This window comes from Leopardus geoffroyi, chromosome B3, assembly GCF_018350155.1.
Source record: "Leopardus geoffroyi isolate Oge1 chromosome B3, O.geoffroyi_Oge1_pat1.0, whole genome shotgun sequence".
In the NCBI taxonomy this organism is placed as follows: Eukaryota; Metazoa; Chordata; class Mammalia; order Carnivora; family Felidae; genus Leopardus; species Leopardus geoffroyi.
Window position 1 is genome coordinate 52,391,090 of NC_059337.1, and position 19,028 is coordinate 52,410,117.

A 19,028-nucleotide genomic window follows, 5' to 3' on the forward strand; every position below is an offset into this window, starting at 1 on the left:
CTCATTTACATTACTACTTTTTTCTTTCTCTTCCTCTCACCAAAATTCTTCACTATTTCTATGTAGTGAAAAATCTCATAGCATCAAACTCAGCAAAAAATTCCTTGTTTCTGAAAGGTCAAAGGAGTCAAGCAACAGGACACGGCAGTTCAGGCAACAGGGATGATAGTGGACAAAGAATTACTGGGTTTTCAACAATAGCTAAAAATTTTGACTACGAGTGACAAATACAGCATTATACAAACTCAGGTATCATTTACCACAGATTACCAACAAGTATTATAAATCTAAAAATACAACATTATGTTTGGGGTGCCTGGGTGGCTCAGTTGGTTAAGCATCTGACTCTTGATTTTGGCTCAGGTTTCTCATGGTTCATGGGATGGAGTCCCACATGGGTCTCTGCACTGACAGGGTGGAGCCTGCTTGGGATTCTCTCCCAGCCCCACCTCCCGTCCCTCCCTTGCTCACACTATCTCTTTCAAAAAAACAGACATTTTACAAAAAAACACACAACATTATGTTTAAGATAAATACAAAAGAACACTAAAATTCTGACTATATTTGCTGTGTGAACAATTCAGTGAATATATGAATAAGTTTTTTAAATTTTTTAAATATTAAAAACACCATTTTCTCTCTTAATATTCCAGACTACAATTGTTTTAAATCTTATGTAATTCTTGCTTCATAGATACATGCAAAATTATTTCTCTTTTGGATAATTTTCCATATATTTTAAAATCTCTAACCTGCGAAGAGGGTTTTACCAGTCAGCATTTCAGCAAAGATGCAGCCTGCAGCCCACATATCAATGGCTTTAGTATAATTATTAGGAGAAAGTAAAAGACGTGGAGACCTGTACCATTTAGTAACCAATCCTTCAGAAAGATGACCCTGAAAAAGAAACAAAAACATAGTTCAGTTTTTTTCTTTAGCTGAAGAACAGTACAAAACTTGAATCCCTGATCTTAAAAACGAAACAAAACAAAAAACAATAAAAACGAATTGGGAGATCCTAACAAAATACAGTTGGTTTCTGTATTTTTAAGGCGCTTATACTTTTCTGGCTAAATAGGAGCTTAAACTCCCCCTGGGATATATAATCTATAAGATGATGTTCACATGAAGTCTGCTGACCAAAATATACTGTAAGAATTTAGTGCTGATTCTAGGTCACACTTTCAAAACATGTTTCAAAAGAGGAGCTATTTTTCACTTCAGGTCTTAATTAAGGAGCAGGCACGTTTCAAATCAATGAGGGAAAGGTAGAGAAGAACACCAAAGGTGCTACTTCTAAACTAATGCCAAGCTCCTTACTGACAACCCAGGGGACTGGCTCTACTACATATCCCACTCTTAATCAATTTTGCTACTTTACATTTATAAAGCATTTAACAAAAACAGTTATACATATATTGTGTTACTTCATCCTCAAAACAACCTGGAAAATTATGAAGGTAGATGTTAACTAGGGGTTCTTTATAACCAAAGCAGCTCCACTTTAATATTTTAAAGATCAGGATCCCACAGATAATTTCATTTGAAAACTAAAAGAACAAAGTTCAACTCAGAAAATACTAACTTCTTCTATGAAGGCAAAAGGTTACCTAAAGTACAGTTACTATGAATCCCTTTAGCTATTCTTACTTCCCATTTTATCTTCATGCAAATTTAGATAGCAAACTAAATTAAGTGTGCCTAAATAAGGCATAACAGAATACTAGAGACTCAAAGGGACACAAGACATAAAAGTTCAAATAGCATCCCCTCTTAACTTCAGATAGAACCACAATTCTGCCCTACACACTTAAAAATATATCCCACTTTTAAATAAGGGAGAGTTTCAGTTATAATAAATAACCATACACTTTTAAGAATTTTTATGTAATTAGGATCCCACTCCACCTTCCTTTTAAACACAGATTCTGACTGAAAGATCTGTATCAGAAAAAAAAAAGGTACCATGTAAAGTTTAACACAGTTAAGGAAAAACATCTGTCATAATATAAAAGAAAATACAAGACCTATTCCTGATGATACACATCAGTTTAAAGATCTGTCTCAGCTGGCTTTGCACCTACCTTATGGGAATAATGGGGATCCATGATCCGTGCAAGACCAAAGTCACCTATCTTCAGCACCAAGTCTTCAGTATTAATGAAAAGATTAGCTGGTTTGAGATCTCTGTGCAGTACGTTTGCAGAGTGAATATATTTGAGCCCACGTAGCAGCTGATACATGAAAAGTCTGGCATGCTCTTCCAGTAAAGGGCCCTGCTCCAGCACATTAGCCAAGTCTGTCTCCATGTACTCCTGAACAATGTAAACACTGTTCAGTTCGGTAAGAGAGCCCACATCGTCTGTTAACTGGCTTCCACTAGGACCAAGAATTTCAAACACTTTCACAATGTTATCATGGTCAAGTCTTCTAATGATTTTGATTTCACGTAGAGCATGTTTGACACTTTGGGGATCAGTAAGGACAATTTTCTTGATGGCTACTCTTTTGTCACAGTCATTGTCTACAGCAGAAAAAACCAAGCCATTGCCTCCACAACCCAATGGTTTTAAGTCCATATACCTAGAGCCCAGATCAAAACCATGAATGTTCATGAGACTTTCAAATTTCTCTGCCATTTTGAAACCTCTACTATTGCCTTTTCCTTTCGAATTGTTGAACTTGTGTAAACAAGGAAGAAAACTGACATCAAAAGGAAAGATCTTTCAAAAAAGGAAAAGAAAAATAATTTTGCTTCCACAGCAAGATGATTTCTTGATGTTCATTGCATATGCCAACCAGGCCCGTTGAGTTCCCCTTAGATTTAAAGCTCAAAAAGCTCTACTCATATTGAGAATTAAAAAGATTGCAGTACTCATAGTTCAAGAAAGGGGCAGCAACTCTGCAGACATTTACAGAAAACACTCAAGAAACTCAAACGGAATGAAATGACATACTATGCACTCAGATTTACTGTGCTAAACGATTTAACATTTAACAAAAATGTGAATAAATATGCACACAACAGGCTTCTATGAACATTCTCCTCACAGTGCAGATACATTCAGTGTTGGACTGGTCCTGAGCAGCATCATTCTAAGGTGCTGGTAAGCACTATTTCCGTTTTGCCTCTTTTCTTCCTTTGTTGCTGTGTATTTCAACAGGAAGCCCTGGTGGCTGTTGGTTAACAGAAGATGTCTTTTGTTAGTGATCAGGTGGCTCCAGCTCACCACAATCACAATCAAAGCTACCGTCCATCTTACTCTGATACAACCTAGAGGATGAGAAAAAAGAAGGAAAGAGTCACCATTGTAGGAAATGCTCTTCTTACACCTTTGTTAAATGACACTAACTGAGCATTTAGCTATAAACAACTACTGGTACATTGAACTTATTTATTTATAGTCACCAAATGGAAAGATGACCCTCAATCAAAAATAGCTATCCATGTTGTAAGCAATTCACATGTACTAGCTCCGACTCTAGATCCCACCATACTAGATACTTTATAGTATTTACAGTCATTAGGTTGTATCATTTCTTAAATGCCAATGAATGAAGGAAGGTTCATAATTGTTTTACAGAGCTCTTTAGAACTTTTTGAGGACAACATTAGTAACATTTCCGTAAAACAAACAAAAAAACATAATGAGCCTGCAATGTGTTAGTCTTTGTTAAAAAACATGTTTACTTATTAACTATGCCAATGGATATCGAATAAACAAAAATCTAATAGTACAAATAAGAAATCTGCAGAGCATGCTCTTCAGTTTACAAAAGAGTGAACCTGAACAGTGAATAAACCAATAAAGGTGTTTAACTCTACCGGTAATTAGAAATATCAAATTATTCGAGAAGAAAACATTTCAGATTAGAAAAACATTTTTAAGAATTTGCTAATATCAAATCTGAGGAGGAATGTGGAAAAACAAGGACTTTCATACAATATTGGTAAGTTTAAATGAGTAAAAGAATGAGAAAGAGCACTTTGGAATAAATAAATATGTATATGAATAAGTAGCATACTATGATTTGGTAATTTTTCTTCAAAAAACATTCCCTAGAGAAATACTTGCAAATGAAAAAATGCCCACTTTTTTTTGTAGTGGCAAAATATTAAAAACAGCCTAAACTTTCAACAATTGGAGAATAAATGAACTATATTCATATAGGGAACCACTATATAATAGTAAAAATGAATAGATGGTTGAAATCGCCATACTCTCAATTTAAAAAAGCAAACTCAAGATAGAAACGGACATGCTGAAACCAGTTATTTCAGGTTCATTAACAGGCACAATGTTACTTTATATATCTATGTCTATATAGATATAAATACAGATATATGGCAAATGTATTAAAAACATGATTGGTAAGTAACAAATTCATGATAATCATTACTTTGAGCAATGAGAGAAGGGATTACCATCAGGGTGGGGTTACACAGTATGCTACAACTACATCTTTAATTCTTTTTTAAAAATATGTATGGAGGCATGACAAATTATTAAGAATTTAATAGAACTGGGAGGTATGTATGTGAAGAGCTAATATAGTGGGGGAAGACTGGCTGACAAATAAGCAAAACACAGATGTCAGATGGCAATAACTGATGTAAAGAAAATAAAAGAGAAAGGGCACAGGAGAGTGGTTAGGGAATGTCTCTAGTGAGGTGATATTGACAGCAAAGTCTCAAAGCAGGTGGGCCTCAGAGGTGCTGTGTGGGAGTAACTGTTGTGGACAGAAGGGCTAGCACATCAAAGCCCCTGAGGGTGAGTATGTGTCTCCTATCTGAGACACAACTAGGTGGCCAATGTAGTAGCTCATTTAATGCATGTAATACAGGCTCTTATATGGAAAGGCTTGTTGTTGCTGCTTTTTGATCTAATAGCTGGCAAAGGTGTACGTACAGTGTTATTTTCTGAATGGGTCTGAAAAAATTGGAAGTGGGACAAGTGCAATATTCATTTATTCGAAGGGCTAATCATTTAAAGGCAATGACAAACATGAAATAAAGCAGTCCATTCTGCACTTGAATTATGTGACAACTTTCAATCACCTTCAGCTGTGGCTTAAGAGAACTGCTAGCACTCTCAAACACGAGCTGTTTCACAGTAGTGAAGCTTTTGTACAATAGGGAATCTGCCTTTATTTCCTGCCTTCTTCATATTGCCACATACCTCACATGTGGAAATACAAGATTCTGAAAAATATAAGGTACAGCTACTTGCCACAATCTGAGCAAACCACTTTCAAGAAATCCACAAACATTATAACTGTGTGAAAGAGAAACTGATGATACTGATAACTCAGAGTCTAGATAAAGAATCCTTATGGCAACAATTTCACAAAAATTGATATTTACTATCACTAAGTTCTTTTAGTAAATATGAGCACTTCTTGTATCTGATTAATGTTGTCAACAACATTAATAGCCTAACAGCTTTGTTTTACTCTAACAGAGATAGTTTCTTCTCTTTGCAAGCTTTTGTCTGCTTCTCAGAAATCACGGAAAAAAACAAACAAGCAGACTCCGAAAGATTCTGTACCTTACCAGTTTGTGCAAAACATTTTAAAGTAAAAGTCTGCAAACAAACTTTTGAATTAAAGAATGTTTCAATTTTTAAAAGGCTTTAATTAATACTATCTCCCTTTCCCCTCAATTTTTTCTAGTTGTATACATCTTGGTACTTCCAATTCTCTACCAAATATCCTTTAAAAAACAGTACTTTTTTTAATTTATTTTTTAGGAAAAGGGAAAAGAGAGCACATGCGAGTGACAAAGACAGACAGAATCTTAAGCAGACTGCTCAGCCCACAGCCTGACACAGGGCTCAATCCTACAACCCTGGGATCATGACCTGAGCCAAAATCAAGGGTTGGACCTTCAACCGACTGAGCCACCCAGGCGCCCCTAAAAAAACAGTATTTTTTTAAGGCGCCAATATTTCTGAAATTTTACATTTCCAGTCTCCACCCGAAACAGAATGTTTGTTTCATACTTATCTTCTTGCCCTTGTGTAGACAATTCCTTAAAGCTCAGTCAACTTTTAAGTTTTCTATAAACGTACATTTTAAACTCAGTTCTACAGACTTGACATACAGAAAAATCTCTAAGCACTCTCTTAAGCTTCTCGTTCACTAGTAGAGCAATCATAGTCAAGCGCAAATAAGTTAGCTTTGCTAAAAGTGACACCGCTATTATTGGACAGAATAGCACTATAACAGGAACTGCAGCCAGATGACTGGAGAGTCATGAGAACGCCAAGATCTCCACTCAAGGCCTCCACCGACATCTGCTCCCTTTAAATCGTAGTGAGACCCAGAAGCATCACAGACCAAAAACTACAAGGATGACAATGCCTTTTCAGATATCTGTGACTGGTCAGCACTTAGAGGGGTAGACAGTGGGTAAAAAATCATATTGGGGAAGGCAAGGACTTGTAACCAACCTGAGAATCACAGAGTCCTCATTATAGATTCAGATGATGACTATACTGAAAGACTTGAACAGACTTTACAGAAATATGAGACCATTCTAGTGAAAGAAAGGAATGTTAATCACCAAAACTATAATTCTACAGTGAGGATTACACTAATAAAAAAAATGCGGGGGGGGGGGGGGGGTAAAGCTATTCTTGCCCAGTGATCTACCTCACTGCTCTGTACTAGTCTTTAAAATCCTTCAATATCCATTGGACCAAAAGCTATTGGAGCAGGTTTTCATCCAGGAGCTTGGAAAGTAAGCCCACCTTAATCAGTAAGTTGGAGATAACGCTATACTTCTGCAAGATAAAGTGGATCCACTAAATGTTTCCAATTCATTCATGCTCCTTTCAGCAAGTATTTACTAATTATATGCTATGTACCTGTGAATATACTAGGTACTGGGGGTAAAATAGTAAGTAAAAACAGACTTGTGCCTTGACCTCATGGGGTTTACAGTATGATTGGAAACAAACAATAAACAATAAACAAGCAATAAACTAATAAAAGGAAAAAAGAGGAAGGCAAAAGGGGACAAGTGGTACCAAGGAATGGTACAGGATGCTGAGAACCTGCACACTGGGGGATCTGACCTAATTAAGGAGATCTGGATATATGCCTCTGGAAGCCACAAAAAGGCAGAGGCCTCCCATGCTCACTCTTAGTGACCACGAATACAGTTTCCTCCTTATCACCCTGATACAAATCCTGATGTCTCCAACTACCTCCATCTTATAGGTCAATCATGGAGTTCTTTGGCCTAAATAAAAGCATGCAGTTACAACTTAAATGGACCAGCAGATTACTGCTCAGAGCACCTTCCATCCATATCAACAATCTCTAGAAATGTCCTATTTATTCCATTTCCTCTACCATCTTTCATGTTTAACTTCATAAAAGTAAAGTTCAAGGCCTAGACTCAGGAAAAGATACATATTCCTTCTTCATTTCCACATACTTCAAGGGAGGAAAAGGAAAACTAAGATGGGACAGTAAGTAACTTAAAATAAACCTTCCCAGCATCCCTCTAATTTCTCTACCTCCAAATGTTACCCACTCCTACCAAACCCAGTGCTGATACTGTGTTGCCTGGAGAGGGATCCTTAATTAATTTAAATTTTAATTAACATTAGCCAATGTTTTGTTTTGAACAACAACTAGGAAAATAAAATGAATTACAAGGAATGATTTGTAAGAATAAAGATGGCTTAAAGCATAAGAGACTCTTAAAAACTGAGAACAAACTGAGGGTTGATGGGGGGTGGGAGGGAGGGGAGGGTGGATGATGGGTATTGAGGAGGGCACCTTTTGGGATGAACACTGGGTGTTGTATGGAAACCAATTTGACAATAAATTTTATATATTGAAAAAAAAAAAAAAGAATAAAGATGGCTTTATGCTTTACCTTTGGTCTTCAGTGATCCACCATATAACAGAAGTAAGTCTTCTATGTAGCCTAGTTTGGGTACCAGCTTCCTACATTTATGACAGTTCCCTGAAACTGCATTGGCCACACAGATCTCCTCAAGCAGTCCTTTCTTCCCTTAATCATCCTGCTTTCTGTCACTTAGCCTACCGCCAAGCCAAGAGAAATACAGGCAATGTGAGTCAAGCCTAAGAATATTCAGTAAACTTATAAAATGACAAAGAAAGAAATAAAACAGTTAAATAAATAACTTCACTCTGCCCCATCTTCCCATTCTATAGAAACTGGATTTTCCTTCCCTTCCTATATAAGAACTTGGCCCCCTATCAGAAAAGGAGTCTGGATATGCAAAGCAAGTTTGAGGTGAGAGACTTAAACATATAAAGGTTACTTATCTGGTTTTCTCTTCCATCTTCCACTCTACTGCTTATCAGGTTAAACGTTGACATGGGTCATCTGGCCTGATCACATGCACTGACAACTCTCCACCTCCCCCTCCTCAATGCCTCTTGCCTACTTTGCTCCTCTCTAGGGTCAAGTGAGTAACTTGAGTTACCTGGAATCCAGCCAACCTCACATCTCCTCAGCCAAAACCTAGCTGCTTTTGGAGAGAAGGGAAAGGTTGAGCTCTATTTACATTCACCTAGGACTATCTCTTAACCCTGGCACAGAGAGGTGTTGTCATAGCAAATTCATCCTCCCCTAAGATCATGTCTCAAGCTCTCATCAAAGCTACTAAGTTTCTAGGGCAGAAAAGGCCAAAGGTTACAGCTTAACTGCTTGTTCATATTCATTGACAATGCCTTTGCTCCTGATGTAGGGGAGCCCTAAGAGTTACCAGGGATCCCTCTCAAGATTTGGAACTCAAGGAGGCTCATTGTGCAAACTAATGTCAATGAATGATCTTAGCCTTCTAGGGTGGGACGAAGGACCTTAAAACTAAAACACCAAAGCCTAACAGGCCTTGCCTACTATCAATATCTGCTATAGAAGCAAACTTACAAAGTCAAAGATAGAGGATTACTTGGCTTCAAAGTATCCAATTTTTTTAACAACTCTTCTACTCCCAGCTTCTGTTCTTAAATTGTCTGATCCTTTGCCTGAATATACTTTAAGAATTTGCATTTGCCTTTAACTATTTAAAAAGCCATTATAAAATAAATGCCATTATGTTTATTTAGGTGCTTATCTCTACTTGCTATTTATTCTAGGGTATCCATATTAGAATATAAAAACACAGACCAGATAACTTGGTCAAAGAATCTCTCAAGACCCTTCCAACTCTAAGTCTATGATCTGTGAAAGTACATACAACAGGTCTTTTACTTATCTGGTCTTTGTTCCCAAGCACTTCTTATGGTGGTATGCCCAGAATGGGGGAAATGTGATTGAAACTGCTATATACTAAACATTAAACAAATACAATCCTTTCTACAAATTTATGGCTGGAAATTTAAAAATAATTATAATAACCCTTCATCCCCTCTCCTATCTTTCTCTTGCCTGAGGCCTCATTTCTAAGACTCCTCTCTTAACTAATGTTAAGGCAACACCAGAGCAAATATATAAGCAGGAGACAAGTGGGCAGCCTCCTCCTTCAAGTGCCTTTGGCCATATGAGGATTCCAACCAGATGAAAATTAATATAAATATCTGTAGTCAACATAGGTTAGATTACTGTACACTAACAGAAAATCCCCAACATCTCATTGACTTACAACAGAAGTTTTAAGTCATGCTCATGCAACAAGTCCAACGTAGCTGTCATCCAAGTTCCTGAAGGAACTACCAGCTCTGCCACTGCCACTCGATGGTGCCAGAAGGAAACAGAATGTGGGAATACCTCACTGGTCTAAAGCTTCCATCCAAAAATGACACATTTCACTTCTGCTCACATTTTACTGATCAAGGCAGGTCACATGCTCAAACCTGCTTCAAGGGAGTGGGGAAATGCAATCCCAACATAGTCCCAGGAGCAGATAACCAAGATGTTTTGAACAGCTTTGACTGAAATAGCTTTAATTCTACCATGCATTACATTTTTATTCAACAAAACCTTACTGCATGCTTACCATATGCCAGACATTGTTTTAGGCATTAAGATATAGCAGGGATCAAAATAGTTTAAAAAAACAAACACCCTGACCTCATGGAGCACATACTCCTAGATCATTGTAGTAGACTCCTCCCTAGCCCACTAACATTTCTTCCCCCCTCTCTTTTCTAATAGTATTCTCCTTCCCTTGTCTTAGGCCATCCTTGCCCAATCTAATCCCATCTCTACTCTTCAGATCCCTCTACACTTCCAGGGCACCGTTCCCTTTGTTGCATGTAGCTCTTTTTTAAAATAAAAGGTTTAAGATTCAGTTGCTTTATTAATACTTTCTGAGCATAGTACCTGGTACTTGTAGGCATTTTAAAAACTGTACTGAGTGAATTAATGTAAATATCAAATTGTATTTGACAGTAAGAAGTTTTGGAGAAGATAAGCTCTATCCTCAATTTTTTCAGAATCAGATCATACTCTGACCTACCACAGGGGAACATCAGTGATGACTCCTAGATCTGGTACTTTCCTTTCCAGGCATTCCCCCCAGGAGCCTCACCCTATGGTAAACACACAGGTTTATCAACATGTGAAACAAGCTCACTCAGACCGAAAACAAAAACAAAAACCTTCAGCTTTGTTATAGTGCCTTTTTTGTTGTCCAGGTAGTAAGAAGGGGTTGTACCACTGAAATAGTGTCTTATATTAGTAGACAAGCAGGATTCTATAGGAAGCCATTAGCCCATGTGATAGCAAGTAGGTATCATGAAGATATGGGAGACCTTGACATTATTCTGATTATTCTTCAGTTCATCCTAGCAGGCTCTATGGCATTTAACATCAAAGCTTTCCAGACTGCACATCAAACATAACTGCTGTCATTTTTCAGCTAACCCTGGTGAGGGTATGAAGAAGGCCATGCAAAACACTTTCGGACTCTCATCAAATGGACAGAACCACATACTTCATTGGAGAATAATACCCAATTAAAAAAAAAAAAATGAATCAGAATGGCATGTAACTTTCCTGGAATATCCTACCTGGTTTGTTTCTCATTTTCTCCAAGGCTGAACAAGCTTACAAGATTAAAAAGCACAGTGTAAGTTTCCTGTCAGATTCACACTAACGTTTGGCACTACTGAAAAATTCCTGTCTGGGTTCACTAAGCCCCTATTAAAAGGGGGTAAAAAATGAATTAAAGAGATCTGACATCTAGTTCAGGATTCAAGGCTAAATTAGCTGTGTATCAAAGTAGTCCACATTTCTAGGCCTCAGTTCCTCATCAGGAAAATGATGTAGCTAAACTACATGACTACTACAGCCTCTTCCAGCTCTAAAATTTTATAATTTTTGTAAGTTTATTTATGTTTTTTGAGAGACAGTGTGAGTGGGGGAGGGGCAGAGAAAGGGAGAGAGAAAATCCCAATCAGGCTCTGTGCTGCCAGTGCAAAGCCCAGTGCAGGGCTCGAACCCATGAAACCGTGATATCATTCCTTGAGCCCAAATCAAGAGCTGGATAATTAACCAACTGAGCCACCCAGGTACAACAAAAGTTTTATAATTTTAAAGAAAGGTTCAGGATTTCCACTTCTGATTAGAATGCAGAAAATTACAAGACTCTATTACTCTCACCCTATAAGCCACAATAAGCTGGATAAGCTACAATATTGCAGTTTTAAAAAAAACTCAACAGGAAATCTAAAGATGCAAAGAAATCTAAATTCTAAAAAAAAATTTTTAATATTTATTTTTGACACAGAGAGAGAGAGAGAGAGAGAGAGAGCACGCACGCGCACAAGCAGGGGGAGGGGCAAAGAGACACAGAATCCAAAGCAAGCTCCAGACTCTGAGATGTTAGCACACAGCCTAACACAGGACTCGAACCCACGAATTGTGAGATCATGACCTGAGCTGAAGTAGGTCGCTTAACTGACTGAGCCATCCAGGTGCCCCAAAGAAATCTAAATAAATTCTAGAAAACATTAAGCCCTTCATAAAAGAAGGACCATGGCATAACTATTCTCATTCCTGGCAAAGTAAATAATTTACCACTAACAAAACTGAGAAGAAACCAACCAAATTTATAACCAACTTTAATAGCTACATGTGGTTTCAGCAAACAGATTAGAATTCAGACGAGGCCCAGCTTCAAGTCCCACCCGCCAACTCTTCCCCACAGGTCCTCACTGAGAACAAAAATCTGAGGGTAAGGCAGGAAAGCTGAGAGAGAATCTCATGAAGCATATGGGCCTCCAACACATCCAAGGCAGCTGCCCTCTGAGGGCGGTGGTGAGGGACAAGTCAGGAAGCAATGCATTCTGAGTATAAGGCAGATGTTCTTCCTAAAGTAAATAAACAGGGCAAAAACACAAAGTACAGAAAACCTGAAGTGGTACCAGAAAGCAAAGAAATGTCCAAGCAGTCCCACGAGCTAACAGCTAGGCTGAACAGATTCAGAAAGCTGACAGGGTAGAAATATACGAAGAGATAGTCAACAAAGACTTTCCAAAACTGACAAAAGACACCTACTCACAGACTCAACAACTCAATGCAAGACAAGCAGGATAAATATAAAGAAATTCATACCTAGGCAGATCATAGCCAAATTGTTGAAAATGGAGGAGGAGGAAAAAAAAAGAGCTCCTCTTAAAAGCAACCAGGTAAAAAAGAGTTAAATATATTAAGAGAAGAATGAATAGGATGGCTGATTTATCACTAGAAATGATGAAAGCCAGAAGACAACCTAACGTCATCTTTCAAGTGCCAAAAAAAAAAAAAAAAAAAAAAAGGAAATATTAACCCAGAATTCTGTATCTAGGGAAATACATTTCAAAAGTGAAGATGAAATACAGACATTTTCAAAGAGACAAAAGTGACAAGAATTGGTCTCCCTCAGACTTTTGCTAAAGAAATGCTAAAAGTTCTTGGGCTCAAGGAAAATGACAACAAATGGAAGCTGCAGAAAGGAACAAAATCTCCAGAAAGGGTAAATAACTGGAGAATATAAAAAATCTTAAAACGAAACAAAAAACATCTACATGTTTAAATGTCTTTAAGAGATTACTGATTATTTAAAGCAAAAATAATAATGTATCATGGGGTTTACAGCACATGTAGAAATAAATTTTAAGACAACAAGAGCACAAAGTGCTGGAAAGGGGTGAACTGAATCATGCAATCCTAAGGTTTACAGAATTGGTGAAATAATTTATAATATTTTAAAAAGACTGTGATAACTAGTAAAAGGCTCACAGGTTACCCTTAAACACCTTCTTCCTTTTTGGTCATTATGTTTACTTAATAACATGTCCATCAATGGAGAGTAAAAGGAAGGGAAAAAAGGAAAACTAAATAAATCAACAACTGCAAGTAATGACTTCGTTTGTCAAGAGGTTCTTTTATACTTTTACATCAATCATAATATAAACCAATACATTAAACATTACAGATTCATTGGTAATTCCGAAAGAAATGGAAATTAACCATGTTAATCAAGATATACATATTTTCATTGAAATACCAAACTTGATTAAGAATGTATTATGTGGCAACTATTGTACTGGACATATACTCTTATACTAAATCCTAACAAGGCTGTAAAATGGATTGTATGATCTTTATTTCAGACAATTTAAATAATGCATTCAACATCACACATCAATGAAAGAGCCATGATTTGAATCTCAGGTTGCAAACTAAAGCCCATGACCTTCTCTCAAATAATAATGCATTTTTTTTTTTATTGACCAGTAAACACTCCCTCACCTCTTACAGAGTACAATATATTTCCTACAGACAGGACACTCTTCTGTATAACCAAAAAGTAATCAAGATCAGGAAATTAACACTGGTATAATACTACTATCGAATACTCAGATCCCATTTAAGTTTCTGCAATTATACCAATAATGTACTTGAGAGCTAAAGGACCCAGGCCAGAATCACATGTTACATTGACAACACAATCTTTAATGTAGTTTTCCCTTTTAGAAGCTTAAAGGAATCAAACATTTTCTATAGTCCACAAAAATTTAATTTACTGAGTACCTGGCATGTGTCAGACACTATTTGATGGTACAGTGCATATTAAGACAGTTAAGGTTCTTCTACTTCCAAAGAGTTTACAATCTAGTTTACAATCTAGTGAGGACAGATTAACAAAGAAATAACATAACTCCAGATTTATCCAAGTGCTATGATTGAGTGTCTGGGAAATGGCCATCTAAGAAGCTGAAATCTAAATGAGACGGTACCAGCATTGCTATGAGATGGGAGGAGAGCATTCCAAGCAGAGAAAACAGCAAATACAACCTAAAGAAGGAAAGAACGTGGTATTTTGGAGGAAAGGATGGCAGTGTAGCCACAGCATCCTGAGCAAAGAGAGGGGGGAGTGATGTGGAGTTAAAACTAGACAAGTAGAAAAATAACACATGAGGCTCTGAATTTTACAGTAAGCACAAAGGAAAGCTATGAAGGATTTAAGCAGACGACTGGCACAGTTTCATTTACATTTTAAAAAGATGAATTCTGGCCACTGGTAGGAGAATGGACTGAAGATAATAGAGTGAAAGTAGAACCAGTTAAAAGCTATTTTCAGTAGGCCAAGTGAGATGATGGTGGCTAAAACTAGGATGGTAGCAATCAAGATGTAAAATAGGAGAGAGATTCAAACAATATTCTGGAGACTAAGAGAACCTGGTGATGGATTAGATATGGGGGATAAGGGAAAGAGGATTTAAGGACAACACCTAGGTGCCAATTACTGAGATGGGGAAGACTGGAAGAAGAATAATATGGGAAAAAGTTCTATTTTGGATATGTTAAGCCTATTTACATGGTGTCTGTTTAGGTAACTGAGTGGTAGTATCAGGTACACACTGGATAATGTCTGGAGCTCAGGTGAGAAGTCTAAATGTAAATCTGAGAATTATCCACGATAGACAGTACTTAAGTTCAATGAGTCGACCAGCTGGGGAAAGAATTTAGAAAGGGTTGGGGGAGGCCCAGAACTAAACTCTGGGATATACCAATATGTGGAGGCAGGTAGAGGACAGAAGCCTGTAAAAAATTTTAACAAGGTGTGAGGTAGCAGAAAAACAAGAATATATGTCTCATAAGCTAAGAAAAGCAGGTGAATATGCAGAAAACAGTAGTCAACTATATTGAATTCTATTACAAGATCCAGTAAGATGAATTTGGTAAATCAAAAGTCACTGGTATCTTGATTAGAGCAATTTCATGGGGTTGAGATGGTGACACAGGCCAGTCTAGAGCAGGCTGAGGAGCAAAGAGGAGGGAGCACACAAAGGCAACCCTTGAAATTTTGCTTCAAAGACAATCAGAGAAATGAGAAATTAGACAGTAGCTAGAGGAGAATGTGCAATCAATCAGGAGAGGGTATGTAACATTTCTATAGACATACTGTTCAATATGGTACCCAATCAGCCACATATGGCTACTGAACAAATGAAATATGGTTAGAAGGCTGAGAAACTGATTGTTTTTCCTCAATAAATTTTTATTTAAATAGCCACATGTGGCCAGTGGCTACCACATTAGATAGTTCAGAGCACATTTATGTACTAATAAAGACGACCCAGTAGAAAGGGAAAAATTCATGATACAACCAAGAGATGAGTCCTTAAGAAGTCAAGAGAAGGAAAGCAGAGCTCAAGTGGAAGAATCTACAAGGGATATGACACGAGTGAAGCAAAGCATGAAGTTACAGCAACAAGTGGAAACCAGTAAAATCTAAAATTACACAATGCCTTAAGCCTGGTTGAAATCTTAAGCATAAGACTAAATTACAGAAGGCCATAAAAGCTAACCAGGAGGTCTTAGGAAGGCAATTTGTATTTACTAAGTATGTATTAAGCGCGAGGCATTTTCTAAGTGACAAATTATTTCTGCTACTCAGAACTAGTACCTTGCAAATCTTATTTTACAAACAAAAGTACTGATACTCTGAGAGAGAAAGCAACCTCACTGAAATCATATACATAGTAAATGTGAAGATCTGGACACTGGCCAGTCTGATTTACTTTAGGGTTAGTTCTTCCCTGTGCCTAATCTGCGAAGTTAAGAATCAATCAATGTTTCTGCACCTGGAAATAATATAAAAAATGGCAGGGGTGCCTAGGTGGCTCAGTCAGTTAAGCATCTGATTCTTTATTTTGGCTCAGGGTACGATCTCGTGGCTTCTGAGTTCAAGCCCCATATTGGGCACTCTGCTGTCAGTGCATGAACCCCTTTCAGACCCTCTGTCACCCTCTCTCTCTGCCTCTCCCCCACTTTCTTGCACTCGTGCTCTCTCTCTCTCTCTCAAAAATAAATAAAACATTTTTTAAAAATGGCAGATCTGGCAGCTATCAACAAGTGCCAACAAGGCTGGAGGTACTAGACCAGAGACAAAAACTATCCCCTCGATACTATCTACAAGATAATTAAGGCACATTTATTTAACAACTATTTTTAATTTTTTAATGCTTATTTTATTATTTTTGAGCAAGAGAGACAGGGTGTGACCGGGAGAGGGGCAGAGAGAGAGGCACAGAATCCAAAGTAGGCTCCAGGCCCTGAGCTGTCAGCACAGAGCCCGATGCTGGGCTCAAACTCAGAACCGTAAGATCCTGACCTGAGCCGAAGTCAGACACTTAACTGACTGAGCCACCCAGACGCCCCTTTAATTTTTTTAATCTGAGTGAAAATATCTTTATTAAGACAAACAGGAAAACATACATTCTTGCAACTTACATTATCTACTAAATACAACAGTATCAATCAGAAAACTGGCAGTACTTTATATTAACTACTAAAATCATATCGGGGTATAATGGAAAAGCAAGCAGTTAGAAACCATCTTTCCAATTTGTAAATGAAGAAGGAAATTATTTTTTAATATTTATTTATTTTGAGAGAGTGAGCGAGTGGTGTGGTGGGGGAGGCAGACAGGGAGAGAATCCCAAGCAGGCTCTATGCTGCCAGCGCACAGCCCTACGCGGGCGGGGCTCAATCTCAGTAACAGTGAGATCATGACCTGAACTGAAATCAAGAGTTGGCTGCTTAACCAAGTGAGCCATCCAGGTGCCCCAAGAAGGAAATTATTAAACTGAACCTAATCAGTTATTAAATTACACCTTAGATTATTTTAAATTTGGTACAGGCAAAAATCATCTAGATCTGCACTGTCCAATATGGTAGCCACTAGCTACATGCAGCTATTTAAATATAATTAAAACAGGGGCGCCCGGGTGGCTCAGTCGGTTGAGTGTCCGACTTCGGCTCAGGTCATGATCTCATAGTTCGTCAGTTCAAGCCCCGTGCTGACAGCTCAGAGCCTGGAGCCTGCTTCAGATTCTGTGTCTCCCTCTCTCTCCGCCCCTCCCCTGTCTGTGCTTTGTCTCTCTCTCTCTCTCAAAAATAAACATTAAAAATAAATAAATAAAATTAAGTTAAACATTCAGTTCCTCAGGTGCACTAGGCATCATAAAGTGCTCAACAGTTACATGTGGCTAGTGGCTACCTCACTGGACAACAAAGAATACAACACTTCCATCATCAAAGAAAGTTCTATTGAACAGTGATCAATTAGAGCTTCAATTTCCCTTTTGACTTTTTTCAGGAGACCCAATAAAAGGAGCAACTCAGAAAACCTGAATTTTCCAAATCAGTCACTAACCAGTTAAGCAACTAAATATACATCATTTAGCAGAGCTTCTAGAAATGAGTGTGCATTTGAATCACCTAAGAGTCCTGTGAAAATGTAGATTCTAATTCAGTAGGTCTTGGGATGGGGTGGAGAACTCTGCACTAACAAATTTCTGGGTGATGTTAACACTGCTGGTTCAGAAATCACACTTTGAGTACTAAGATGTTAGTTCTCTCTGGGCCTCGGGTTCCTCAGCTATCATGTACCTGGGGTAAGATAATGGCCATGACTCCTCTGTAAACGCTAATATTTTATAGTTGATACAGAATTAAATGCAGAGATTTCATTCTCAGCAGAGGGAATTCCTTCCCTGAAGTATTCTAACAAACAACTTTTGTGCTACCATTTTTTCCCATGAAATGACATACTAACTTTAAATGAAAATCAATGGAAAAATCTGATTTGCTATATAAATGTTCAATCTCTGTACACTTTTAAATCCTTAAATAGATTTAAAGGGCTGACATGTATGAAACACAAACCTTTTAAGAACCATCAGCGGGGCACACTATATTTTCTAAATACACAGCTTATGGAAGAAAAAACTTGATGCTGGACTCAGCCCATACACTGTTACCTTAAAAGCATCAGCTCCACATGAAAAGCCAACTCCCTGGGAAAAGCCATTAACTACAATAACATTATGTTGTTTTGTTTTTGTAAAGTTTCAGTCAGGTCTCTGAGCAATAATACTGACCAAAATCCCCATACCACTAGCAAGCTACAGAGTAATGTTAACAGCCCACAAAACAGGCTGAAGGAGCTGACACAGGGCAGCCAACAATGCCACAAAGAACTTATTTTGAGACATCTATTTTAACAGGAGTCCTAGAGTAACACATGGTTCAAATGGGCAATGCGAACAAGGAACTGGACCGCAGAGGTGTGGCTCACCGTTTCATAAGGATCTCACGGAAAGGAGACAGGCTAAGGTATCCAGTTTGTTCATAAATTCTGAATTATGAATGACAGGTAATTACCTATACTCTTAAAAAGATAATACTGGGGGGGGGGGTGCGGAGCACAGTCAGTTAAGCATCTTACTCTTGATCTCAGCTCAGGTCACGATCTCATGTGAGTTTGAGCCCCACATCGGGCTCTGTGCTGACAGCACAGAGCCTGCTTAGGATTCGGTCTCTCCTGCTCTCTCTGCCCTGCCCCTGCTTGTGCACCCACTTGTTCTCTCAAAATAAATAAATATACTTAAAAAAAATTTTTTTTAAAACCTGGAAATACATGTTCAACCTCTAGGTGATAGGATGTTTTGAAAGAAAATATACGATACTTTTACATTTGTATTTTTATACTTCCTTTAGTGGGAAATACAAAGTTTAAATTAAACTTCATTAAACTTCTGTATAA

General features: G+C 37.8%; 1 protein-coding gene across 3 annotated transcripts in view; it reads right to left on the minus strand.

Moving 5' to 3' along the window:
• MAPK6 (mitogen-activated protein kinase 6) overlaps window positions 1-19,028 on the minus strand; it is a 36,655-nt gene that overhangs the window by 14,499 nt on the left and 3,128 nt on the right. For 2 of the 3 annotated variants that reach the window (XM_045449726.1, XM_045449727.1), the window contains exons 2-3: window positions 2,085-3,274; window positions 753-897 (exon numbers count right to left, since the gene is read on the minus strand). In XM_045449726.1, coding sequence (XP_045305682.1) covers window positions 753-897; window positions 2,085-2,639 — 700 coding nt within the window. In that variant the 5' untranslated portion in view covers window positions 2,640-3,274. Of the gene's footprint in view, window positions 1-752; window positions 898-2,084; window positions 3,275-7,891; window positions 8,054-19,028 lie in introns of those variants that run through there. The other variant, XM_045449728.1, reaches the window with a different exon arrangement.